Raw genomic sequence first — 26,458 nt, forward strand, 5'->3', positions numbered from 1 at the left:
CAGTCTCAGTGCCCGTTGAGGCCGCCGGTGGAGCCCCCCACGTGGAGACCCCGCTCCCGCCTCCCCCTGCGGCGGGGGGCCCCGCCCCCTCCATGGAGCAGATTCCTGAGGATCCCGGGCCACACTCTGCGACCCCCGGCCCCTCTTCCCCTCACTCGGTGAGCACTCCTTCCACCCCCCCCCCCAGCCCCCCCCCCCTCCCGCTTCCCCCGGCGGCCCCCCCTGACACCTCTCCTCTGGCAGATGCCTCTCCATCCTCTCCTCGCTCTCCCCCCTCCTCTCCGCGAGCCACCATCGCTCCCTCGGCCTCTCCAGGATACTCCTCCAGACCACCCACTGCCCCAGGGCAGCGCAGCTGGGTCGGCCAGAGTTCAGTTCAGCGGCTGTTCCACCGCCACTCCGGGCCGGTGGAGATGGCGATCCTAGCTTCGCCCGCCATAGAGTTCTCTCCAGCCTCCCCTGGGGGGCCCCCGCGAGTGATGGGGCTCCCAGTGGATTACGGTTTTTTCAGGTGTCTCCAGCTGGATGCTGGCCCATTCGAGACACTGGTCGCGCCCTTGCGAGTTTGCGTGGTGTGCTATCCCTCTCATTCTCCTTCAGTGGTGAGCAGCATGGTGGCCTTCTCCTTTCCTCTCAGTGTTGCCCCAGACACAGCATGGGATTGCAACTCTGTAGAGGAAGTTTTGCATGATCAGATACTGGAGTTTTCTCACCACTTCAGTGACTTGGGGCTTACGGACCTATTGCAGACCCGATTACACTCAGCCCGCATGAGCTTGTTTGGTATAGGAGATTGGCGGGCGGATCCAGTCCAGACCTCAGTTGAGGCGGTGCTACTGATTCTCCTCCACGCCGCCCCGAGGGTGCAGCCTACCTTTAGATACATATATGCAGAGGATTGGTCTCACGCCTATGCCCTGGACGCCCTGGACAGGGCGAAGGTGGAGTGGGGCTGGACACAGAGACAGGTCACCCTCTTTTTGGAGAGACTCCGCACCCGGACAGACAGTGACTATTCTCCCTCCAAGCCGGCGCCCAAGACTCACAGAGTGGAGGGCAGCTCATCCGGGCCGGCTGAGAGGGGTGAGCCAGTGGCGGCCGCTTCACTTGCCATAGCTCATCCATGAGGATCCTCTCATGGAACATCCAGGGTCTTGGTGGACCTCGCTGCTACATTGGTCGGGGCAGGCTTCGCCAGGAGATCCAGAGGGCTCTCGTTGGAGGACCCATAGATATCCTTTTCATCCAGGAGCACCACCTTTCTGCCGGGCGTACCCGCACCTGCGGGAAGATCTTGCCAGGCAGGAGCCACACTTTTTAGTCACCGGCATATGGCTCCCAGGGGAACCAGGGTGGAGTATGCATCTCAGTCAGCGAGCAGCTTCTATCCGAGGTTGTGGACTCTGGCACTCTGGTCCAGGGTCGAGCGCAGTGGATCATCCTTCGGGTTGGGGAAGACCGCATTGGCTTCCTCAACTTCTACGCCCCTAATGGGGCGACTGGGAGAGCTGAGTTCTGGAGCACCATTAGGCAGTCCCTCCCCATGGCAGACCATTGGTGCCTAGGGGGGGGTTGCAACATGCTGGAGGATGCAGAGGACAGGATGGGGGGCAGCCAGGAGACCATTCATGGACCGGAGCTCGCTGCCTGGGAGGAACTAGTGCTGCAGGTAAGAGGCCAGGATCTGTGGACTCTCTCGGAGTTTGGCAGGTTGCAGGGGAGTTTATCTTTCTCGCGCTCGGATAGACGGGCCACAGGAGTTAACCTTTCCCGCATCGACAGGTTTTACATTGATGAGTGGGCTTGCGATAGAGGTGGCACTGTGGGTATACTTGCAGGCTCCTCGTTTTCAAACCACTTTCCAGTGCTTCTCCAGATCGAGGACCCTACGAGAGGAGAGCGAGGCCAGAGCGTCCGGATTCCAGATTGTCTCATAGAGGAGCCCGAGATTGCGACCAGAGTTGAGCAGGTCTGGCAGGAGCTTCAGTTCAGGAGAGGATCGGCAGCCAACGATCTTGACAGGGGTTTGCAGGAGATCAGTAGGATGCTCAGACAGGCTGCCCTGGACCGTCTGGAGGCTTTCAGAGAGCAGGAGAGGAGCCTGCGGAGGAGTCTAGCTTCCCTTCAGAGACTTCAGGAGAGGGATCCTACGAGCCCTTGGATTTCAGAGCAGATGAGTCAGCTTGCACAGAGATCAGATCCATCGAGGAGAGGAGGGTGGAGTTCCGATTCCATGCTCGGGCTTCTTTTTGGACACAGGCTGGAGACAGAGTGACTCGAGACTTCTTTGAGGCGACAGGGCCTCGCTTCAGACGAGAGGGTCTCAGGCGTCTTCGGCAGGCTGATGGCCAGGTAGTGGTGGATCCCCCCAGGGTTCGGGCGATCGCCACAGATTTTTACAGGGATCTGCTCTCTGCTGAGCCAGCAGATGACAGGGTGAGAGAGGCTCGGGAGGCAGTCTGAAGCTTCACGAGACCGGTTGTGCCGGCCCATTTGCAGCACTCCCTTCTCTCCCCCTTCTCGGATACGGAACTGGAGGCGGCTCTTCAGGCACTTCCTCGGGGCAAATGCCCTGGAGAGGACGGTCTCTCAGTGGCTTTCTTCCAGAGGTACTGGGGTCTCTTGCATAGGGGTTTCAGATTGGCATTCCAGGAGATCATGGAGTCGTTAGACATGCCGGACAGCATGGCAGAGGGGTTGATTCACTTGATCCCCAAAGAGGGAGGAGACAGACTGGAGATTAGACAGTGGAGACTGATCACCTTGCTAGGCACGGCCTACAAGGTCCTAGCTAAGGCGATCAGCAGGCGGCTTCAGCCTCACCTTCCGGACATCATCCACTCCATGCAGACAGGCTTCATCCAGGATAGGAGCATCCTGGATAACATCTTCTCTTTCTGGGAGGCTACGGCTTTGGCTAGATTTCGGCAGGAGGATCTGGCAGTGCTCCTTCTCGACTTCGAGAAGGCATATGATCGGGTGGACTGGGCCTTCTTGGAAGGCACTATGGAGAGGATGGGCTTCCCCCCTCAGTGGATCCGTGGGGTCTCTGCACTCTACACATCGGCTCATAGCCAGGTGTGCTGATACAGGGCGTGCGCGGAGAGAGGTTCCAGCTCTCGCGCTCGGTGCGGCAGGGGTGCCCCTTGGCGCCCTTTCTTTTTCTCTTTGTGGCGGAGGCCATGAGCACTTTCTTGACGGCACAGGATACAGGTTTGCGGGGCCTCCAGCTCCCCATCCGCACCTCAGAGGAACTCCTAGACTCGGAGTTTGCGGATGACACTGCTGTCTATCTTCAGGGAGGAGAGGAGAACCTCCACCGCTTCGCCTCAGCCATGGACAGGTTTTGCAGAGCTTCGGGCACTTTGATCAACTGGCACAAGTCGTGTGGGTTGTGGGTCAGTTCTGTGCCCCCCCCGACTTGGAGGCCAGTTGATGGGTTTCAGTTGGCTGCCCCGGCACTACAGTGCGCTATTTGGGATGCTATGTGGGCATTGACATATCTCCGGAGCAGCAGATAGCCCCCCTTCTTCTGAGCATTCGGAAGAAGCTTCTGTATTGGAGTACCGCTCGTTTATCTCTGGCTGGCCGAGTGGTTGTGGCCAACCAGGTTCTGCTTGCTACCATGTGGTACATCACTTCTTGCTGGGCCTTCTCTCGGGCGTGCATTGGCCAGGTGCAGAGGCTCATCAGGAACTTTCTTTGGTCCGGTGGCGACGGGCGGCCCACCAGGGCCAAGGTGGCATGGGCTGTGATCACTCAGCCGAGGGAGAGAGGCGGCCTGGGCATAGTTGATCCTATCTGTCAAAGCCGAGCTTTGCTTGGCAAGTTGGTGGTTCGTGGCCTCCTACCAAGCGCTGAGCCGTGGAAGGAGTTTCTTGTTTCCAGGATTCTCAGCCGCACTCCTTCTCTTAGTGGCCCCTGGACCCCCAACATCAGGTGGATCTTTACAGAGCAGCGATCCAGAGGAGTGGGCCTTGGCTTCGAGGAGCGTTTTGCAGCTAGCCTTCTGAGGGCCTGGGAGCATCTGAGGCCGTCACTCTTCCAGACTCCCCCGGGCACCGCATGAGGCAGCCATTGATCTGGAACCCCTTGATCCGACTTACCAGTGGTCATATGGTTGGATCGCGATCTCACGTGTCGTGGGGCCCGTTGAGCTCCGGCCCAGCCCAGTCCCTAGACGACTGGAAATGTTTTCAGCAGCTGCCTCTAGAGGTTCAAGAGAGGAGACTCAGCGGGATGAGGGGCAGAGAGTTGATGAGGCAGGACATTGAGGCGGCCATCCCCCGGGAGTGGCGGACTCCAGTACAGGACCCTCCACCTCCACAGTGGATGGGCGTCTTTACTCGGCATGAGATCCTTCTAGCGGTCTGCGGCTCAGCAGAGAGAGTCGCCCCACTCACCTTCGAGGTGGGAGAGGGAGGCCAGCTTCAGAGGACCCGACTAGATTTGGATGAGTTCCAGGGTTGTATCTTCAGAGGGTGCGGGTGGTCGGCTTTCATCAGAGACAGTGGCATGTAGACCCCTCACCGGCCTCGATAGGGGAGGACTATTCTTGGAGATTATGGGCTTGGGACAGCAGGCCTCTTATTCGCCTTCAGTGGGATCCAGGCGAGTGGCTTTGGCGAGATCCCTATTCGGCCCCTACCAGCCCAGGCACCCCCTTTTTTCAGTACACAGCGAGGCTAGGGCGGCGAATCCAGAGGCACAGGATAGCGGGCACCCCGGCGGCGGCCAAGCATTGGCGGCAACAGGGGCTCTCCCCGGCCTTCCTTAGGGACTTCTGGCAGCGCCTTTGGGCCAGCTTCCGGCCCCGGAAGGTGACGCTTTTTCTCTGGCTTACAGCGCATAGAGGACTGGCTGTGGGGGCTTGGCTAGCTTTTGGCAGACACCCAGCGTCCTGCCCTCGATGCGGCCATGCACAGGAGTCGCAGCGGCACTGCTTATGGGATTGCCCACAGGCACAGCAGGTCTCGCAGCACGCTCTCAGGATGGTTTTTGCAGGCTCGCCAGGTGAGATGTTGGTGACGTGGGGTGCGGCGGCTTATGCCACGGACAGCGGCCCGGCCCTTGGATACGAGGACGTCCCTGGCAGTGTGACCATCCAGGTCTCTGACAGGGCGATGGCGGTGGTTCCGACGCCAGACTGGCACAGATGGGAGGGGGACGGGCACAGATGGGAGATGATCAGCAGCATGACGGCTTGGCACATATGGAGAGCCCGATGCAGGGAGGCCATAGACCGCCAGGCGACTCCACTGACGGAGGTCATACAGGCCCTCTGGGTGGACATCATTCACACCTTGAGAGGACACTGGTGGGGGAAACTGCAGGGCGACTCGGATCGCATGAGAGGTCGCCGCAAGGCGTTCTTCCGCACTTGGCAGCCTGGCCCTTTCCTCATCGCGAGGGGCGAGGATGTCACTTGGCACTACAGGCCTCCAGTTTGGCTCTTCTCACCTCCCGCATGTACTACTAGGTAGCCCCCCCCAGAGAGCGGCCAGCCACGGGGGTGGAGCTCCGGTGTTCACTGTGTTTATTATCCCTCCTTGTGAGGTGAGCTTTATAGCCTTATGGTTACAAGTTTACATAGAATGTTGCATTACTGATGGTTGTGAAGGAGAAGATGCTGGATGGCTGTTCTTGGAGTTGCATGAAAGTGTTTTTGAAAGAAGAGTTATTTAGAGCACAAAGAATAGGGTAAAACACTTAAAAAGCGTTTCACTAAGGGGTTGGGGCAATATGTAAGAGGAGTCCGCAGCTGATATCAAACATGGTGTATAGGAACATATAATGTATATACGATGGTGTGAAATGGATCCTTGACGATAAAAACGACATGTGGCAATTTTTTCTAGACGAAGAGAGACGGTAATAAGTTTTTTTTTTTTTAGAAGAGAGGTTACTTTTACTGTTTTTTGAGGTTTTGGCTACAGAGGTTGAGCTGCAGGTTTGTAAGCTTGCAGGTCTCGGATCCTGCAATGTTTAGATGCTACAAAATCGAAGACATAGCAATGTTGTCAATAGGTTTGGGCAAAGTCAGAGCACAGGTTGTCCAAGGAGACAAAGAGTTTGCTAGGATGTGGTTGCCCTAGGTTCTCTATAGATAACTCTGTTAGACACATGGCTATACTCAATATCTACTCAACTACATGTGCCTTTTGAAGAAGAATGTTTGGTTTTATGTGTTTTTGAAGAACACTGCAGTTGAGGCTGCAGTTTCAATAATAATTGTACCTGAGAAGATGAGGATGCATGTTTGAAGGGTTTTTCTTGAATACACTTGTGGAGGTTCACTTTCTTTTCTTCTATTTTCTTTGAGCCCCAAGTCTCAGGGATGTTGAGAATGTCTGGTTTTGTTTCAATGAAGAATAGGGTGTGTGGAGTTTGAGTTTTCTGTGAATTGATAAGATTTGGTGCTATGGTGCTATACTTGTGCTAGGGTGCTATACTTGTTCTGTTTTGATTGAGATTATGGGAGGGGAACACTTGTGAGTGCAAATGTATAGACTGTTGTGTTAGAACTGAGTCAATCACCTTCAGTTGAGAGGCTACAGAGTCAGACTGAGTCCGTTAAACATCAGATAATATCACTGTCTGTGTAGAAGGTGAGAACTAGTCTTTCTGGGATGAGAGGAATCTATTTGGGGTTTGGTCTGACAGTCAGAGGACTGTCAGCAGTTAGCAAGTCTGAATTTGTGCTGTAGGATGGTTCAGGTATCAGCTCAGGTTCAGCTGCTGTCAGTTTTGAGTCCGTTAAGTTGAATCTTGCTAGGATCTATGAAGTTTGAGGGCTTGTGTGTGTCAGAGGACACTATGGTGGAGTTATTTGATTCAGCTCAGTGAGATCTGAGTCAGCAATAGTTAGCAGAGTGTCAGCAGAGAGCAGCTGACTAGTTCAGAGAGGTTCTGAGGGTAAGAACGTGAGGTTAGTTGACGTCGGAGGATTATAGGAGAGCCTGGAGGACTCGTTTCGGACTCTGGTCATCGTCAGCCTTCCGGATCACCATAGGTTCTATGCTTCAAACCACCCCCAAGCCAGCGGCTAAGTTTTGACCCCCACACATCCATGCTAGTCCTTTAGCATGGCGATCTATGCTTTGCCACACTCGTAGCCGGGGTCTTGGTCGAACTCTGACCAATAGTGAGGTTATGACAACAATAGCCCATGTTTCACTTATATAGTTCCCACTGCTGCGATAAATAACTAAATTGTTATAAATAGATAGTACACATGGATTTATTAATAATAACCTTAGCCGCCCATGTTAGCCTACTTTCTCCTAATCCCAAGGCTCCCCTAACCCTACCAGATTAGGCAACTAATCCCAAGGATTACCACCTGTCTACAGCCCACAAGCGAGGTCTGAATACAGATTCACATGCACGGTTCACGGGAGGGTGTCCCATAAACTACACATACAGATCTTGCAAGCAATAAAGAAGTTCACACGAAAAACAGTTTCCAGGCATGCACACATGTATACAATGTACCATTGTCATGGGCAATCTTCATTCATGAAGTTCGTAAAGTTTGCACGTGCTCTCGCACGCGGACAAAAGTCACTTAGGCCCATCAGAAAACCCTGTCATGGATCCAGGCAAGGATCCCCTGACCTATCCACGGGTGCCAGTCCAGAACTCAAAACAAGGGTGGACCGTTTGGATAGCCAAATGGTGAAAGATTGGAAGATATGGAGTTTCCAAGGAAAAAACCTGATTTTCAAAGAAATAAACAAACCACTCCCCTGATCCGACTGCAAAAACACGAGAGCATAGGAATCCGTGAATATATTATTGCTGAGAAAGCAAGAGCTAGCAGCCTTCTCACACCTCCCTCTGTGCGCACAGCTCTCCCTGATCCTGCCCAGCCCTCCTTCCGCTTCTGCCGATTGCCGCCCCCCTGTTCATGTCCCTGCCCCTTCCCTCACTTTTGTCACCTTCTTCGCCTGCTTCCTCCTTTCCTGTCAGAAGTAACCCCCCCTCTCCCCCCTTTTTTATATCTTCACCACTGGCCTACAACGTCTTCATCTCCTTTTTTCTGTTAACCATTTCACCCCTCTTTCTGTCTTCTTCCCAGGCCATTTCTCCTTTTGTTCCTGGCTTCTTTTGCGCTCTTCTTTCAGCAGGCGCTGTTCTTTCACCACTTGGTCAGTAACTTCCGGCTTCACTCCTATGGAGGGACTCCATAGCAGCCACTCTATCCACTCTCACCAAGGCTGCCCTGAAATGTCTTTTTCTAGAAGCAGACCTCTAGCTTCTCTCTAGCTCAGTAGAATCCACGAGCTTGGTCTGCAACTGTCAGCAACAAACCAGCCCCAGGTCGGATCCCAAGATCTCCTGCAAGCCACCCTCGTCGGCAACAAGCAAGGGTGCATCATCGACATCCAGTTCCTCGGCAACAGGTTCAACTCAGGCGCCCTCACGGACAAGATCATGTTGTTAAGTCCCATTGTGGTATGGGACACCCATGTGTACTCTGCCAGGTGGAGGCACGGCTTTTCTCCAGGTTCACAACCACTGGCGAGCGGAACTAGCTTTCCCGTCACAGTTTTCTTCCTCAGCCTTCCCAAGGAATACTTATACCTTCTCCAGTGATTACGCAATCCTGAGGCTAGGTTTTAGAGCCCCTCCAATGTGGTGCCATCATTGCAAGGGCAACAGGACTCCCCACTATTTGAGTACTCATCGCTTCACCTGCCACCTCTCAGGATGGCTCCCACTTCCTACAGTGGATTCAGGGCTTTAGGTCTGCATAGGCAGTGATTTGTTGGTCCGAAAATGGGCCACTTAGCTCACTCCTGCAGTTGCTGTAGCTCTGGTGAGGGGCAGACTGCGCGAACTTCCAATGGCACCACCAGAGCTTTGGTAGCCCGTGCAACCCAATGGCGCATGCGGCCCACCCACAACACCCCCCCCCCCCCCCTCTCTTTCCTCCTCCTCAATAAAGCCTTTTTCGTAGAGCCCCTTCCAGCCAGGAGGCACCCCCAGAAGGAGCAGCAACAACAGTGCTCCTGGGCGCAAGTGGCAAAGTTCCCAATTGTTGCCGCACCCCCTGTGGTGGGTACCATTTCCCAGAGGTTGCACCCGAGGAAAGGATTTCTAGGAAGAACCATCATGAGCATTTGTCAGAGGTTATTCCTGCAGAGCTGGCAGCTGATCTTGTGGCAACCCCCCCCCCCCCCCCCCCTCCCCCCCTCAACCAACCAACCAACCAATGCGGCCCCATCCTCATCCTCCTCCCACAGCCTCTCATCCCTCAAGCTCCGACTCCTGTGTAGGCAGCTCTCACTTCCGCAGCTCCAACTTCCTCAGCGCCATCTTGTCCAGCCCCTCCTCCACCTGACCACGCACTCCATCCTCCAGCAGCAACAAACCCCCTCATCCTGTTGAGTGCAGCTCCTAGAGGTTCTCAGACCCGGTAGAAACAATCATTGCCTCCTCCCCAGTCTCAGTCCTGACCCCCAAGACTACTTATAACCCTTGACTCATAGGGCATGGGTGGGACTACTGCTCTGGGTGTCTCCTGCTGACCACTAGGTCATTTGCAGAGGTGGTGGCTTCTCTACGACTTTGTGTTGTCCTGCACCACTGCTGCCCTATCCTCATCAATGTATGTGCAGCAGTGTTTTCCCCCTCTGAGCATGTTCCCTAGGAGGGAGTTGGACAGGACTCTCCGAGACATGCCATCGGTTCCTCTCATCTGCTAGGGAACCTTCAAATCATTGATGCTATTAGCTCGTCAAAAGAAACAAAGCTTTGGCCATCATGAAGAGCCAAAGCTCATCAGAAACCTTCTCTCTTAATAAACTCTTTACACCCAATCATATCTTCTTCAATCATAATTAAGAAAACCCTTTCAACTTTCATCTACACCTCTTAGAAGCACCTCCTAGAAGCATACTCATCTCCCACTGTCAGTAAACATTACAAATCCCTAGAAGTGCTTTATGCTTGCTGTCTACAATGTATCCAGCATGCTATGGAGATTTCTCAGGTTGCATTTTGGAGACTTTTGCTTGCTTTCAAGGATCCTACCCATTGAGTTTTTGACTATTGAAGCTATTTCATCAGTTTCAAATGAGCCATACAGTAGCAACATTTTCCTATATTCATAAAATCAGTGAAGTACAGGCTTTCCAATGAGGGAAGGAGGTGTTCAAGCCAAGCAAGTGTTTAAGAGTAAAGGCTAGTAGATAGTAAGTAAACTGTTTGCAGCCATTAGAGGAAGAGAGGAAGGGTATAGGATACAAAAAATTATGACAAATGGAAGGAGGAGGGTAAGACAAGAAGAGTCTCCAACTCATGACCTTTCCGTTCTCATTTTAAAAAAATTAACCCATTATGAAAAAAGCCACATTTTCGGCGGACCATTGCCCAAGTGGCTATCGTACCACACCGCCCAGAAGTAGGAGTAAGTTCAAACCCTGACACCACTAAAATAATACATAGCTCATTATGAAAAAGAAAAAAAAAATCCTCATGCCTTTACTTCTGCCTTATGTTAATGACTTGTAAAAGTGCATGCACCTGCATTTGAGGAGGCTGCCAAAAAGAGCTGTCCGATGAGAATAGCCAACCCTGTAAAAACCGACATATTCACTTTTATCAGTGTAAAGTCGAATGAAGACAACCAAGAGAATCGAGAAGACTACCAGTTCTTACCATGTTTAGACCTGGAATGTTTCCCCTTGTTAAGTCAAATAGTGTTGAACCAAGTTTTGCATCCTCTAGATAATGTTTCTTCTCAATAGGATCTGGATATAACCCAATGCTCTAGGTGTGGTTATTGTGATCTTTTGTTTGTCCAATTACAATTTTCATGCCCAAAGGCATTTGGTCAGCCTTAGGGTCCATCAACGTCACATGCACCCATGAGCTGAGGTGCAGTGTGACACTTGCTCATCATCAATCCTAAGGTGTCAAAGTCTGTCAACAGTCAGTGCATATAGGTTACCCTAGCAGAGCAGGCATTTTGGAGCATGTAAAGGCTCTACGCCAGAGCCCTTGGGCCAGCCTATGAGCCTTGCTTCTGGGCCACCATGGTCCACACCTAACTAGTCAGCAACCCTACAGGAGATTGGACAGAGGTCGGCCAGCTTCAGAGCATGTCGACCAGCAGCCAGGACAGCATACACCACACATGTGAAGCAATTAATAGAAAAGACAGCATTTAATGCCTATTTTCAGCAGTCATGGTCCCAGAGAAACAGGCCGACAGCAGTAAGAGTGGGCCGACCAGCAGCAATTAGACATTTATAAGAAGCCCCTCAGTCCCAAGCATAAATCATCTCATTCTTCATAGAATTCAGCAGTAGAACATTGCGGAAAGTATGTGTGCTTGAGACTTTAGTCTTGTGCATACATCAATTCAACCAAGCACTCTTTGTGCTCTACATTCCAAGGCAGTCCGAAGCTATATCTTCAGCATTCAGCCTTCAATATTGCATCTCCCTTAGCAAATCTGGATGTGCATAAGGCTCTCCAAAGTGGCTTAAGAGCTACCTTCAACCCGTTTGATGGTTCAGCAGATGTTTGGTCTAACATCATCCTTGCATTTGGCAATCCTCCATAATCATTTTTAGTGAATTTTCTGCATTGTAAAATTAGTTCTCCAAAGCAATAAAGCAAATACTCCTGCTTACATGAGGGGGCCCTTAAGTGGGTAGATTGGGACCCAACCTAGTGTCGTCCCTACATTCTCTCTCTCTTCACCTCTACCTCCTGCGAATAAAGATTAAAGTGGAATCTCCACTTACAATGTCCAGCCTTCGCTGGAACCCCCCCACCCGCTACGCACCTGTTGTCCATGCCTTCGCCCCCCTCTCTCTGACCTTCCCTCGCTGTAGCCATCGCTTCTGCCTCCCCCTCCCTCTTCTCCCACTTCCCCTCTCCTTTGCTCTACTACCCACCTTCGCCTATCTCATGCCAGTCCTCCACTTCACCTCTCTCCTCAGCCTCAGCTCCCGCCTCTGTTCTTCCTTCGCCTCCTTTCTCAGCCTCAACTTTCGGCCTCTGTTCGCCCTTCCGCCCCCCCTGCACAGACCCCCAGCCTGTGCACCGCCTCCTGTCCCCTCCTTTGTGCCCCCTCAGCCTCCTCTTCCTTTTGGGTTTTTCACCCTCCCCTTTCCCTGCACTGCCCGCCAGTGCCTCTTTCGCCACCCCTCCCTCTTCAGTCACCCATTTATCCTCAGCTCCAGTGCTTTGCTTCTAGGTGGTTGTTCATCAGCAAGAGTAGGTGCTTTTGGTCTTCACCTTCTAGGAGGACTCCATGGCAGCGTCTCCGTCACTCAGATCGAGGCCACCATCCCTTGCCTTTTTTCAGAGGTGGACCACCAGCTAATAGCTCCCGCAGTTTTCTCCCTCACGGACTTCCTGCCCCAGAGCGTTCCCATCCCTGATTACTTGGTCCAGGACCCAAAGATCATCAGAAGAGTCGAGGAAATTTGGGGGTCCCTTGCTTTTAGGCTGGGAGAGGCAGCCGCAACGCTCGACTATGGACTGCAGGAGATGAGCACACTTTTACAGAGCACAGCACATGATAGACTCACCATGCTCAGAGAGCACGAGAGGAGTCTCCACAAGGGCCTTGCAGCCCTCCAATGGCTACACAAGCAGACCCCAGACAGCCCATGGGTGGTGCCACGCCGCACGGAGATCCGATTGATCCAGGAGAGGAGGGCGGATAATCGGTACCATGCCAGGGCTTCCTTTCGTACTCAGGCTGGGTACAGGTCACCCGCGATTTGTTTGAGATTGCAGGTCCTCACCATTGCAGAGACCGGATTCAGAGGTTGAAGGGCCCAGACAGTATCATTGAGGCAGATCCCCCCAGGTTCAGTCCATAGCCACAAGTTTTTTTCCGAGATGTCCTTCCAGCAAATGCCCTCACCCCTTAGGTGGAGGCGGCGAGGGAGAGAGTTTGGCAGCATACGCACGAGGTGGTGCCCCCTGCCCTCCAAGCCCTCTTGCACTCCCTCTTCTGTCTCATCAAGCTGCGAGATTCACTTCACGCCCTTCCACGGCACACATGTCCATGCAAGGATGGATTCCTGGTCTCTCTTTTTTTGCTCCACTGGCATATCATGGAAGGCAGTTTCATGGCCACCTTCAATGAGATCATGGCTTCAGGACATGCCGCCATTTGGAGATTTGTCAGCGGCACCCCATCACCCTCTTAGGAAATGCTTACAAAATCCTCACCAAATCCATCAGCCAACACCTACAGCCTCATCTCCCCGACCTGATTCATGGCACTCAAACCGGCTTCATCAAGGATAGGAGCATCTTGGATAATATCTAAACTTCCTAAGAGGTAACACCTTCAGCTGGGTTTTGGAGGAGATGGCAATTCTACTTCTAGACTCTGAGAAGGCCTATAGCCAGGTCCTCATCCAGGGGGGCAAGGGGGACACATTTCCATCACCCTCTTAGAAAATGCTTAGAAATCCTCACCAAAGCCATCAGCCGATGCCTACAGCCTCGTCTCCCCGACCTGATTCATGGCACCCAAAACAGTTTCATCAAGGATAGGAGCATCTTGGATAGTATCTTCACCTTCTACGAGGCAACACCTTTAGCTAGGTTTCATAGGGAGAGCATGGCAGTTCTACTTCTAGACTTTGAGAAGGTCTATGACAGAGTCCATTGGGCTTTCTTGGAGGGAACCATGCTTAGGATGGGCTTTTTGGCGAAATCAATCAGAGATGTCTCCGCCGTTTATTCAGCAACTCATAGCCAGGTCCTCATCCAGGGGGACATGTTTCCGATTTCCAAATCAGCCAGACACGGATTCCAATCACCCCTTTCCTCTTCCTCTTCGTAGCTGAGGCAAGCAACAGTTTTCTCTCTGCTCAGGAGACAGGACTCCAGGGACACCCTCTGCCCATCAAATCACAAGAGGAGCTTCTGGACTCAAAGTTCGCAGATGACACAACTGCCTACCTCTCGGGAGAGGAGGGGAACCTGCATAGATTTTCCCGCCATCGAAACTTTCTGCTTAGCCTCCGAAGCTTAGATCAATTGGCACAAGTCATGTGGTTTTTGGGGGTGGCATCTTCACCCACCCCAGCTCAGCGCCCAATTGAGTCATTCTAGTGGATCCCCAAGCGCACCTCCATCAGATACCTCGGGTGCCAGGTTGGGATTGACATTTAAGCTGAGCAGCAGCTAGCCCCCCTTCTTCTGTCTTCTAAGCATTCGGAAGAAGCTTTTGTATTGGGCCACCAAGTAGAGAAAGCCAAATAAAGGACGACATACGTGTCCTTCTGTAAGAATGCCACCACCTCCTCCAAAAAGTCCTGTGAATGTTAGGTGTGCACTGTGATACTATAAGCCTCCCAACGAGGTCTTAGAGTTCCGACAATATAACTAAAGAAAGGCATGCTTTTCATCGGGTTGGTAGCATCCCTCCACACCCACTCACCGGGTCCTAATGGAAATACCTGAGATGTGCAGCAGCTTTAGAGCCACTCTAACATTGCTTATAGGAGTGCAGGGAAGCAAAGAGGATTTGGACTGCAATAGCACATCTTTTTGGAAGGATGCTTACATTTCTTTTGGCTCTATCATTTGGTTGATGCACTCGGACCCACAACTCAAGTATGCGGGGAATGACAAGGATCTGGCCATTATGATCAGTCAAGAAGTTGCTCGGCGGTGCGGTCTTCAAGACATGCCAGAGCCAAGATACGACCCATGTGTCCAACCTGCACAGAGGTTGGACAGTGCATGGGAGATTATTGCCAGCATTGCAGCCTCGCACATTTGAAAGGCTAGATGCACTCAAGCCATTGAGGGCACTCTGGGTTATGCGTCAAAGTGCATTTGCAGGATTTGGAGTGATATCATCTACACCTAGAGACTGAGGACACATTATGTGAATACCCTTGTGGAACCCTTGGGTTTGAGGTAGTCCTGAAGAGTGGCTCTTTATCCTTCCCCGTGTTTTGAATAGAGAAGAACTGGAACTTGGTTCCATGGTGATGAAGCTTCTATAATAATGGGCTCCTATCGAAAGTGGGATTCCTGCTGCTTGTACTGTGTGCACTTGTTATTGGGTATTTTGTAGAATAATGGTACAACAAAAGAGACATGTCCCGAAGGTCCTAAACTTTGGTTGCTTGGCGCGATGATGGTCAGCTTGGAGTAAACCCAACTAAGGATCAACACCAAATGTTTGAAACATTATGGTGTCTGACATGATTTGACCAATGGTCACTTGGGCCAGAATCCATGGATCTTCAAGGGTTGTGGAGTGAAAGCATGGCTAGTTCATGGGAGAATGGGATTATGTCATCTTTTTCACTACAACTCATATGGGACCTTGTTGGTAGCACAAGGCACCTGATTGGTTGACATTTCCCCCTTTGTTTGGTTTGAAATCTCCCTTCTGTGTATTTTTTCATACTTAATAGAAGTCCCAAACCCCAAGCATCTTGGCATATTGATAAACCCTTCCAGACTCAGACTCGGTATATCAAGAAGTGGTCTATGTCGACTCATTCTAGATGGCAGCATATCCAGTTGGACCCATGCCCTATGGATGTAGAGCTGCCTAAGGTCATCTACGATGACTCTAGTTTGCTCTTTTCATTGAATCTGGCTGCCTCTAGTCTTGACATTGGGGCGTTAATGCATCTATAGAAATTCCACGAGATGTCATCCAACCTATGGTGCATGCATCCCAATAATCAGTGTCACTTTGACCAGTAAAAAGACGAGATAAGGCTTTGCGTCTACTGATAGGTACATGAGGAAGCCATGGTAGTTTTAAACTGCCCTCAGTTTTTATTATTCACAAGTATGTAATCAACTCAAATGTGCATGCATTGGAATTTGGGCAAGGTGCAAACTCCTCAAGAATAATGTGATGTGGGATGGAGGGTTTGCTGTGGATAAGGCACGACATCATAAGCTGCAGTCTCTCTATCTTGCTCCACTGTAGCTGAGGGAGGTCCATAGCCAAAAAGAGTACATCATACATCCCCGCTGGTCAGACAAGGGAATCAAAGAGGAGTGCCTTAGTTTGGGCCTACTGATAATAGACCTGAACTCACAATCTCAACGCAATTCGATGCTGCATAACCCCTCACCAGCTGTACATGAAACCTCAAAAATTGAGGACAGTATTCATTGATTCAAATGCACATACATGAAGAGGTAGCTGTTCATTCAACTAACAAAGAAATGTTTACCTGCATCAACCAGACAGCTTCATCATCTCCCGCCTGCATGGCCTTGTATACTGCTGCACCTAACGAGGCAATATACGATGGATCATTTGTTGGGGGTTCGTTTTCATTGAATGTATCACTGCAGAAAAGATCTGATGTTTTGTTCATGAACTTGCCATGGATGCTATCATAAAGTACGCTCTTATTATTTCGACAACAAGGGAACTTCCATACCACTAGGCGTCAACAAGATGGAAACTTATCAATAATACAGAAATTCCCTCCATAGACAAAGCTCTCTCTCTCTCTGCCTCTCTTAGAATCTTATGTATTAAAAAGTCCACTAATCATACTCGATAAGCCTCCAAAAAGGACCAGATCTTTCCCTAGAAAGGCAATGCAAGTCCCCCAAGACCCCATAGTATTCTGGACAACGAAATCGGACATGTGCCTGATCTTAACCTCCCATGTTCATATGCTCTTTTAGAGGCAAAATGCCTGAAAAGGCGTGGACATTTACATCCATTTGAAATCGCATCTGGCTCATGTGAGAGCATCTCCATGCATTTATTGAAAAACTATTCAGACATGGAGAATATGGAGATGCCATCCCAGCAGCCAGATGCAATTTCTAATGGATCAACTCCTACAATAAAACCATCAAGATGGTGTCATAGATGTAGGAGTCCACTCGCTTTCAAGCACTCTGGCTCCATTTCTTAACATGTGTGGGTCTATGCCTAGTAATGGATTGATTGACAAAGATTGATCGTGAATTTCAGCAAGAAAGAATGAGAAGACTTGAGTAAACGCGATCATTTATAAGGGATTTATTTAGACATCAAGAGCTACACTCAGTATCATTTGTAACCCCGACAAAAACTTGACTATCATTCTTAATTTTTCTAAGGAAAAATCCTTCTATTAGTCGAAAAGAAATCATCCACTCATGAGCAGGCTACAACCCTCACACGCCGTTACATGTACAAAGTAGAAAAGGAGAGAGAAGGCTACTTCCACGGCTAGCCACTCTCGTAGAGAGGCTACTTGAGAGGGGGGCAAGCATAGTCACAGGGGACGGAAGGAACGGCAGCTTGGGACCCCGGGATGCCGTCCCAAAAACGGGGACGGAAGGACGTCCCCCTACAGGCATCCCTCACAAAGGACGGGGGATGGGGACGGCTGCTGGTAGGGGACAGTGTGGGGGACGGACCTATGGGGGGACCACAGGGAGCTGTTGTGCCCTGCAACGGTCCTTTTTTTGCCTGTTTTCTGGCCGTTTGGGGATGCCTCCCCCTCTTGCCACTTGGGCTTTGGCCTTTGGGCCTTGGGCCTTGGCCCTTGGCCCTTGCCTCTCTCTCTTGCCTTGGCCTTTGAGGCTTGGCCCTTGCCTCTTTCTTTTGCCTATCTATATAAGAACAAGGCTACAAGGCTACAAGCACACACACACACACCTTTAAGCAACTTTCTCTTTCTAGTCTCTTGAGTCTTGAGTCTTTGGCACTTTGCTCACTGCTCAAGCCTCATTGCTCAAGCTTCAAGCGGCAAGCCACACTCTCTGAGTCTATCTACTCTGTCTAGTCTCTCTCCCTCCAGCTTCTTCCAACTTCCAAGTTGCAAGCCTCTCACACAAAGGCGGGCCTTCGCAGAGATACAGGAGCTAGAGATCTTCCATTTCTTCATGAGTAGAGATAGCCCTATCTCATGGCGGCACTTGAGAGAGCCCCGGACACCGACACCCATTGTAGACCCACAGACATGGCACACATATGCAGAGGGCCTATACCACGCCCCACACCAGCCACCTATACCTTAGCCACAGGAGCCTCGACCTACCACAGCTAGCTTCTTTACCCACTCAATGGTAAAGGAAGCTATCCGCCGCCTACAGCATGGACGGGCCGCCGACCGTATGGGCCTACAGGGTTAGCATCTCATATATGCAGTAGATTCTTTGGCTCCTTTTCTTGCACACCTGTTTAACAGGGCACTAGCAAAGTGTTTGCCTGCGGAGTGGACAATGCACACCATTGTGCCGATCCACAAAACAGAGGATATGCTCGATCCGAGCAACTACAGGACGGTTATGGTTGGCCACATGTTGGCCAAACTCTATGGTGCAGTGTTTGAGCAAGAGCTTAGCTTATATGCTAAGCAAGCAGATTTACGCTCATCAAGGCAGGCAGGCTTCAGGAGAGCTTTCTCTACCACTGACCATGTATTCGCTTTGAGATGTATGATTGATCAGGCCGGAGTGAGGAAGAGAAAGCTATATTGCTGCTTTGTGGATTTCCGCAAGGCATTTGGCACAGTACCACGAGAGAGGCTCTTTCAGCGCCTGCAGTCTCTTGGCATACCAGTAGATATGACATGGGGCATCTATGCATTATATGAGCAAGTTTTTGAGCGAGTCAGATGCCCAGGAGGTATGTCCGAGACTATTGCTAGCACCATTTGTGTGAAGCAAGGATGCCCACTTTCCCCCACGCTATTTGGGTTATACATTGATAAGGTGGCTGACTTCATTACACGGGGAGGCGGAGATGGAGTTGATCTAGCAAGTACCTCAGTACATATTATGCTTTATGCTGATGATATTGTATTAGTGTCTGAGTCTCCAGGAGGCCTACAGCAGCATCTACATGCACTCGATGGTTTCTGCACACAGAGGGGTCTTACTCTGAACCTTGGGAAAACCAAGGTTATGGTCTTTCATACATCGAGACAGGGCAGGAGTCAGCTGACATTCACTCTCGCAGGACGCCAGGTGGAGGTGGTGACATCATACGTGTACCTAGGGGTTACCTTCTCTGCAGCAGCCACACGCTTCACCATGGGTTCAGCAGCCAGAGCTAGATTGACACAGGGATATGTAGCATTGGCTATGCTAGAGAGACAGTGCCACCAGGGGCATTTTCAGGAGCCCCGGACGAAGGGGTGGCGATTTGACACATTAGTCACACCGGCATTGATGTATGGAGCAGCAGTATGGACGCCATGCCTTGCTACCCATTGGTGGAAACAGATAGAGAGACCACAGGCCCTCATGATGGCACTCATGATACGTAGCAAACTGTCAGTACCTCATGACATTATCCAAGCAGAGTTTGCTACGCCTCCTATGATGGTAGAGGCCATATTCCAGACTATATGCCTGCTAGACAGATTCAGAGAGATGCCACACGACAGATTGTCATACAGAGCTTTTGAGGCATCTAGACAGCTGGCTGAGGCAGGAGACAGAGGATCATGGTATGCACAGGTCACACATTGGTTCTCACAGCATGGCCTAGACATGGATCATCTACCACCATTCCAGTATGACAGGGATGCACCACATATCCGTCTCTCTCATAGTGAGAGGAACAGAGTATTGAGACAGGACCTATGCAGCTCTATACACGAGAGACATGGATATTGCCTACACAGCCTCTTCCACCGAAGATGCTATACTACAGAGATCACTTCATGAGTATCACTAATGATGGATTTATAGAGAGGCCTAGATACATCGAGGGCTTTTTACCACACGGCTCCCGAGTGGCTATTGGTCAGCTAGAGTCTCATCACATCGATTGGAGATCGAGACTGGCACAGCAGCATGGATCCCCCGAGAGGAGAGGGTATGCAGATTGTGCAGAGAGGAGGTGGAGAGTGAGGAGCATTATGTATGTAGATGTAGAGCATATACAGCCATGAGAGAGAGATGTTCCATTTTATTCAGAGAGCCACATTCCCTACGCCAGATCTTTGAGGCAGCAGACTAGCGCATACTAGGGAGATTCATTCTAGACATACAGCGTTACAGAGAGACATCGTTACAGGCTCAGACAGCTCCAGAGGGGGGACGACAGACATAGATTACTACATTTTTTCAGAGATCCATCCCACTCCCAGCCCCTACACGGCAGGGAATTACTCTCCAGAGAGCAGAGACACTCAAAGCCCGCAGGAGACAGAGGACACCTGGCTTTCGGACACCACGCCTATACCAGAGAGAGATGACAAAGATCAGAGCTCAGTTTCACAGAGAGGGTGCAGCGACTGGCTCGCTTCAAAGCAGACCTGTTCTTCAGAGAGCTATGGACACCCCCTTCATTGATGTATACCATTTTATACCCCCAGTATGGTACAGGATGGAGCTAGCTAGGTTGCATATCATGATTGTATACTCCATGCATATAGCTTTGCATTCTCCTAGTAGTAGAGCTCCATCCCCTCCCCCACTCATTTTACTTATTGCACACCCAGATTCAGCTTTTTAGTTCAGTACTTTTTCATTTTGTTGGGATGACAGAGGATACCCCACACAGGTGCACTGATTTGTCTCATAGGCTGAGTTCGGTCTTTTGGAAGACGTTAATAAAATCTTTCTTTCTTTCTTTCTTTCTTTCTTTCTAGTCTCTACCCTCTCTCCCTCAAGCCTCTCTCTCTCTCTCGGATGATTCACAGTTGTATCCAGACACATGCACACTTTTTCTTTTGTTTCTTTTCTTCCGATGACCGGAAGAACACAGTTGTATTATTTTTTGTCTCATAGGCCGACTTTGGCCTCTCGTAGACGTTAATATCTCTCTCTCTCTCTCTCTCTCTCTCTCTCTCTCTCTCTCTCTCTCGGTTTTTTTATCCAGACATTGTATCAGATCCACCATGATGTAACTTTTGGTCTCATAGGTCATTATGGCCTTTTGAAGACGTTAATATAACATTTCATTTCTCTTTGGCATCGATACCCAGAGTGGAATGTAAATGGATGTACCTGATCTGTCCCATAGGTCGGATTCGGCCTCCCGTGGACGTTAATATAACTTTCTTTCTTTCTTTCTTTCTCTCTCTCTCTCTCTCAATCTAGCTATCATGGTTGTAACTTTGGTCTCATAGGTCACTTTTGCCTTTTGAAGACGTTAATATAACATTTCATTTCTCTCTCTCTCTCTCTCTCTCTCTCCATACAGGTACACCGATTTGTATACTCCATACACATAGCTTTGCATTCTCCTAGTAGTAGAGCTCCATCCCCTCCCCCACTCATTGTACTTATTGCACACCCAGATTTTGCTTTTTAGTTCAGTACTTTTTCATTTTGTTGGGATGACAGAGGATACCCCATACAGGTACACCGATTTGCTCATAGGCCGAGTTCGGTCTTTTGGAAGACGTTAGTAAAACCTTTCTTTCTTTCTTTCTTTCTCTCTCTTTGGGCCCACATTTTCCATGAGGGGGGCAGCAGAGGCCAGATTGACTAGAGGATATGCAGCACTAGGAGGTCTGGAGAGGATGTGCTCACAGGTACAGTTTCAGGAGCCACGCACTAAGCTGTGCCTTTTTGACATGCTGGTCACATCGGCTATGCTATATGGAGTACAGATCTGGGGGCCTAACCTAGATCGTCATAGTCGATCAGGATGCACATACGATGATGGAGATCGATGGAGAGACCACTTGTGTCCATGATCTCCAGGATGATTCGGGCTAAGGCCTCAGTACCCCATGAGATTATTAGAGCCGAGATGGGGGCACCACCGATCGTAGTCGAGGCTCTTGCCAGATCAGTGTCCTTCATTCATAGCACCTGGGAGCTTCCCCGACACCGGTATGCACGACTTGCTGTCCTCTCATCAGCTAGCCATGGAGGGAGACACTTCATGTTGGTATGCGCAGATAGCATCCTGGTTTGAGCTCCACTGGTTCAGTTTAGACAGACTTCCACCCTTCCAGTACTCTCTGGAGGCACCCTCTCTCACCTTGACACATTCTGAGATTAGTGGAGTCATCAGACAGGACCTCATTCAGTTGGACACTAGGAGGACATGGCTAGAGCCCTCACAGGAGTTGGGGACAAAGATGGCTTTCTGTAGAGACCATCTTCTCCGCACCACTGAGGATGGCTTTATACTTAGACCGAGCTACATGGATACCCATCTGTCTCATGGCCATTGGGCAGATCCGCACCTCTTCACATCGATTAGAGATAGAGACAGGCAGATTTAGAGGCATACCTCCAGGGGACAGGATTTGTCAGATTTGTTGGATAGAGCCAAAGACGGAGGAGCACTACATCTTTCGCTGCACAGCATATTATGAGATTCGAGGGCGCTACCATTGCCTTTTCAAAGAGGGATTTGGACCACTGGCTAGAGTCATGGACTATTGTGATCAGCGATGCTTGGGTTTTTATCTCCTGGAGATCCGCAGGCTCAACTTGCCTCTATTACTCTTTCCTCTGCAACTTTCCCTTTTTGGACCCCATCTCCACTTCGGTATCTCAGCTTCCTCCCAGCAAAAGTGCCCGAACTAGATACCCGATGGAGAGGGCTGCAAGTGGGTACTGGGTACTGGCTGTCTCTATATAGGCACCAATCCAAGGGCTCTGTCTAGGGTCTGCTCCCAAAGATGCTGAGTGGTGCAAAGCTGCGGCTGAGACTCCTCTCCGCTCTCCAAAATCTTGAAGCCTCGCCAGGGTGGCTGATTGCGTGAAGAGGCTGGCCTCTTATAGAACCCTGTCAAGAGCTTCCACGTGGCGCCTAGGGGGGACTCCGAGATCTTCTCAGATCTCTGGCAAATCACCGGGTCTTGGAAGAGGCTATCCAAGATCCTAGCACTCAGCTGAAAATCCTGCCACCAATGATCCCTCAAGTGCAAAAGCATTCGGGCATGATTGACAGTGGTGGTGCCAGAGACAATAGAGCCACGGTCACACGCCCACTCATCCAGGTACAAGCAGTCCAGCCAAGCCAGATTGGAAGCCTCATCCTGACAGTCCAATCTAGAGAAGAGGAGGCTGTGCGGGGTGCGGCCAAGCTCTAGAAATGGCATGCATCTTGAGCCATGACCTCTTATGGAGAAGATCGACTCCTCCCAGGCAGCGCACTCTAGTCCTGCTATAGTGATGTCCGTGCTACCACTTTGCCTATCCTCCAGGGACTGTCATATTAAAATTTCTCCCCATACAGCATGCCTCAGCTTGTGGAAGACATTGTTACACCTATGACTAGAACTCAATGTGGTCCCACGCTCAATCAGGTAGATGTTAAGGAGGCCAATGCTGTTCGCCTGAACTGCTCCAGTCACATAGAGCCCAATGGCTCCTATGATATGGAGGCAAGAGAGGCTAATCTCCTCGACTTCCTCCACATCAGCTTTGCTAGAAAGGGGATCTATAGATACATCTACTACTAGGATGACCAGCCACTGTGGCTCGGACCAGGGTTAGTGCAGTGGTCCTTGGCGCCCATTTGGAGTGTCTTTGCATTACGCAAAACCATTCCCTATCCAAGTCTGCACTGAAATCCTCATGAACCGAGGGGGCGACTCGAAGAGCTTTCCCCTAGCCATTTAAATTCTCTCATGGAATGCTCGCGGCTTCAGTGGCATCTTTAGCCATAGGCGCAAAGAAGATTGTGCGGAAGGAGCTACAACAAGCCCATACAGGCAGGACATTGACGTGTTGAGCACCATGGCTTCTCCTAGGGAGTAGCCATACCTTCTGGTCCTCAACGAATGGGCCTCTCAGGAACTAGGGCAGGATATGCATCTCTTTCAGTAGCCAACTCTTACCTCCGGTGGCGAACTGAGATACTATTGTCCCAAAAGAATGCATTGGGGGCAATCTTGGTTTTAGGCAACTCCATCCTCGCTACTGTCCAGGCCTTGCTGATGATGTCCATAATGCGCTGGTCACCGGCCGAGATAAGCCAATGGCCTGATCCCAGATGGTGACGGCCCCGCTGAGACATCGTCCTACTCCTGTTGGGAGCCACACTAAATGACAGCTCCTACATCATGATGAGTGGGCCGGGAGTGCTGCAAAACAACACACACACACACACACTCAAAAAGGGGCCAACCCCTCCACGTAAGAGCTTGTTTCCACGGGGAGGCACCTGAAGAAGATGTAGTCCATCAACTGCCCCATGATCCGAAAGGGGCCATCTGGTGTCTCCAAGATAGGGTTGAGACTCGGGAGGAGGCAATGATCATTTCTATGGAGTCGAAAAAGTGCTGAAATAAGCGGTGCTTAAAGGTTTAGAAGATTCCGGGGCTGCAGGAGAGCGGGGGGTGTGGAGGCCCGAAGAGGCTTCTAAAGAGGCAAATGTGAAGGGGAGCATTCCACAGAAGGGGCGAAGGGGAGGAAGGACGATGCTACAGATAAGGGGAGAGAAAGGGAGGAAGGGGCTGCTGCAGAGAAGGGACAAAAGGGAGGAAGGGGAGCGCTGCAGAGAAGGGGCAAAGGGGAGGGGAAAGGGCGAGAACAGGTGAGGGGAAGTTTTTGTTTTTTTTTTTTTTTTTTTGAGGTGAGGAGGAGGCGAGAATGGCAAAGGGAAAAGTAGGGGAAGAAGGCAGGGAAGCAACACACTGGTATGTGGGGGAATGGAGGGAAGGGCTGCGCACAGAAGTAGTGAAAAGCTCCTGCTCCAGGAGCAAAGAGACTTAACAGTGCCACGGTGGATGTCCTTGAAAGATTTAATACAATATAACACTGAGAACTGTCAAACACCCTCCGATCAATCGTTGAAGAGAAGGGTCAACTAAATCATTAAGCATATGCTTTGTGCAGACATGAAGAAAAGGCAGACCAACAAGGAAGAGTATATCAAAATACTAGAGTTTGTGTACAAGAATTCTAAACATTTGGTCCAGTAATGATGACGTATGGCTTTTAGCTGAAGCTAAAGAATCAAAGAAAGGAAAACAAAGCAAATGAGAATATAAATAAAATGCTTAAACAAGCTTGCGACAGAGGGCAAGATGTTACGTAAACACTTGTTGAAGAAGGGTAGAAACTACTAAAGATGATAAATTCTCTATCGCAAAGCACAGCTATCTACTGTGGTTCATTTGCATCCCTTAAGAAGATGGAAGAGGTAGTCTATGAATTCAAACTACTGAAAAAAATGTAGTGTTTAACATAAATCACTCAAGGTAGAAATTGACAAAGAGGATAATACCCTTGTGGAATTTTTTAAATCACCTAGATGCCCACATGAAACAAAGAGGATTTTGCATACTAAAAAAGGAGAAGTTGTGATACTGACTACATATAATTTAATGAAGTGGCAGGGCAATGAGGTGATAGCCCAAGTGGTGAAGGTGTTTGCCTAGGACCAGGAGGTCCTGGATTCAAACCCCCACAAGGTGCTTCCTCGGTGGCATCGCCTATGGGAGGATTAAAAAAGTGCCTACGGGCAGTGAAAAACAGTAGCTACGGGAGGATCTTGGGCCTAAGGCTAGTCAGAAGGGAAAAAAAAAAAGGAAGGGGGGGGGGGGGGGGGGGGGGGGCGCAGGGTACACCGAAACAGAGTTCAATTGGAGTTCAACAAATGTAAAATATATAGCTTGATTTCTTTTGTTTACCAGAACATAGGAGAAGGAAGCATTACATATTCTATATTACAACAATCTTCAAGGACAGATTTGTGGCAGGGAGTCTGGAGGGTTAAGCTAGGGCCTGAGGTGGCAAATGTATTAGGGAACTGCCAAGGAGAAGACCCAAGGCATGAGTAGAACATAAAAACTGTAATACCCGACGCAGTGTGAAGATCAAGGTACCCTGCAGCCAAGGATCAAAGGACCGAAGGCAATGAAGGTATGTGACCATGTAGTAAACTCTGTCAACCTTAACAAGAGGCTCCAAACTCTTTGAAAAGAAGGTAAAGAGGCCAGCCTTCACCATTAAAAATCCCTTCAAGCAATGCATAAAATTTCTCAAATCCTTCCATCCATACAGCTTTTTTGCTGCTTTGGAAACAAGGGCATTAATTACTACAATGAATTTCAACTAGGGTTAAACAACTGCACAAAAACTTACCAATTGTAAACATGACTTATCTCCCCATATTCTGTAACAATACGAGTATTTTACATACGTTAGCAGCCTTCTGGATATGCATGCTTTTCCAACACAATTAACATGTTCCAAAAGGGAATTTCATCCGATATCACACTTCCTGATGGTCAAAACAAACCACAATCGCGAACCTTTGATCTGCTGCTGCACAAAAGCTTTCCCGATTTGCACAAAAAGATCATCGATAGGGTCCAGAAGATAGGTACAGCACCACCGCTTATCACCAGTCACTGTATTCCTGAACAACGCAATAAGAGTGACTACTTAATGGAACATGAAAATCAAGGTAGGTTCATGAAACAAAACCAAGGTAAGTTCTACATCGAGTCATGGATTTCTAGGCCAGACTTAAATGCAAAAAATGATGTGCATTCAGAAATCATGTAACCAAGTTTCCTTTCATACACACAATGTGCATGTGCGCGTGTGCATGTGT

The 26,458-nt window shown here is 50.0% G+C and overlaps 1 protein-coding gene across 2 annotated transcripts in view; it reads right to left on the reverse strand.

Annotated features, from left to right (window-relative positions):
• CYL1 (alpha-N-acetylglucosaminidase family / NAGLU family) overlaps positions 1–26,458 on the reverse strand; it is a 249,790-nt gene that overhangs the window by 127,088 nt on the left and 96,244 nt on the right. For both annotated transcript variants that reach the window (XR_015262844.1, XM_086779467.1), the window contains exons 8-11: positions 26,154–26,260; positions 25,984–26,014; positions 16,197–16,314; positions 10,531–10,581 (exon numbers count right to left, since the gene is read on the reverse strand). Coding sequence is in view for 1 of the 2 variants with exons in the window: in XM_086779467.1 (XP_086635593.1) it covers positions 10,531–10,581; positions 16,197–16,314; positions 25,984–26,014; positions 26,154–26,260 (307 nt within the window). In the remaining variant the exon portion in view is untranslated. The remainder of the gene's footprint in view (positions 1–10,530; positions 10,582–16,196; positions 16,315–25,983; positions 26,015–26,153; positions 26,261–26,458) is intronic.

Source organism: Cibotium barometz, chromosome 40 (assembly GCF_041138505.1).
Source record: "Cibotium barometz isolate CiBa-2024 chromosome 40, ASM4113850v1, whole genome shotgun sequence".
Taxonomy (NCBI): Eukaryota; Viridiplantae; Streptophyta; class Polypodiopsida; order Cyatheales; family Cibotiaceae; genus Cibotium; species Cibotium barometz.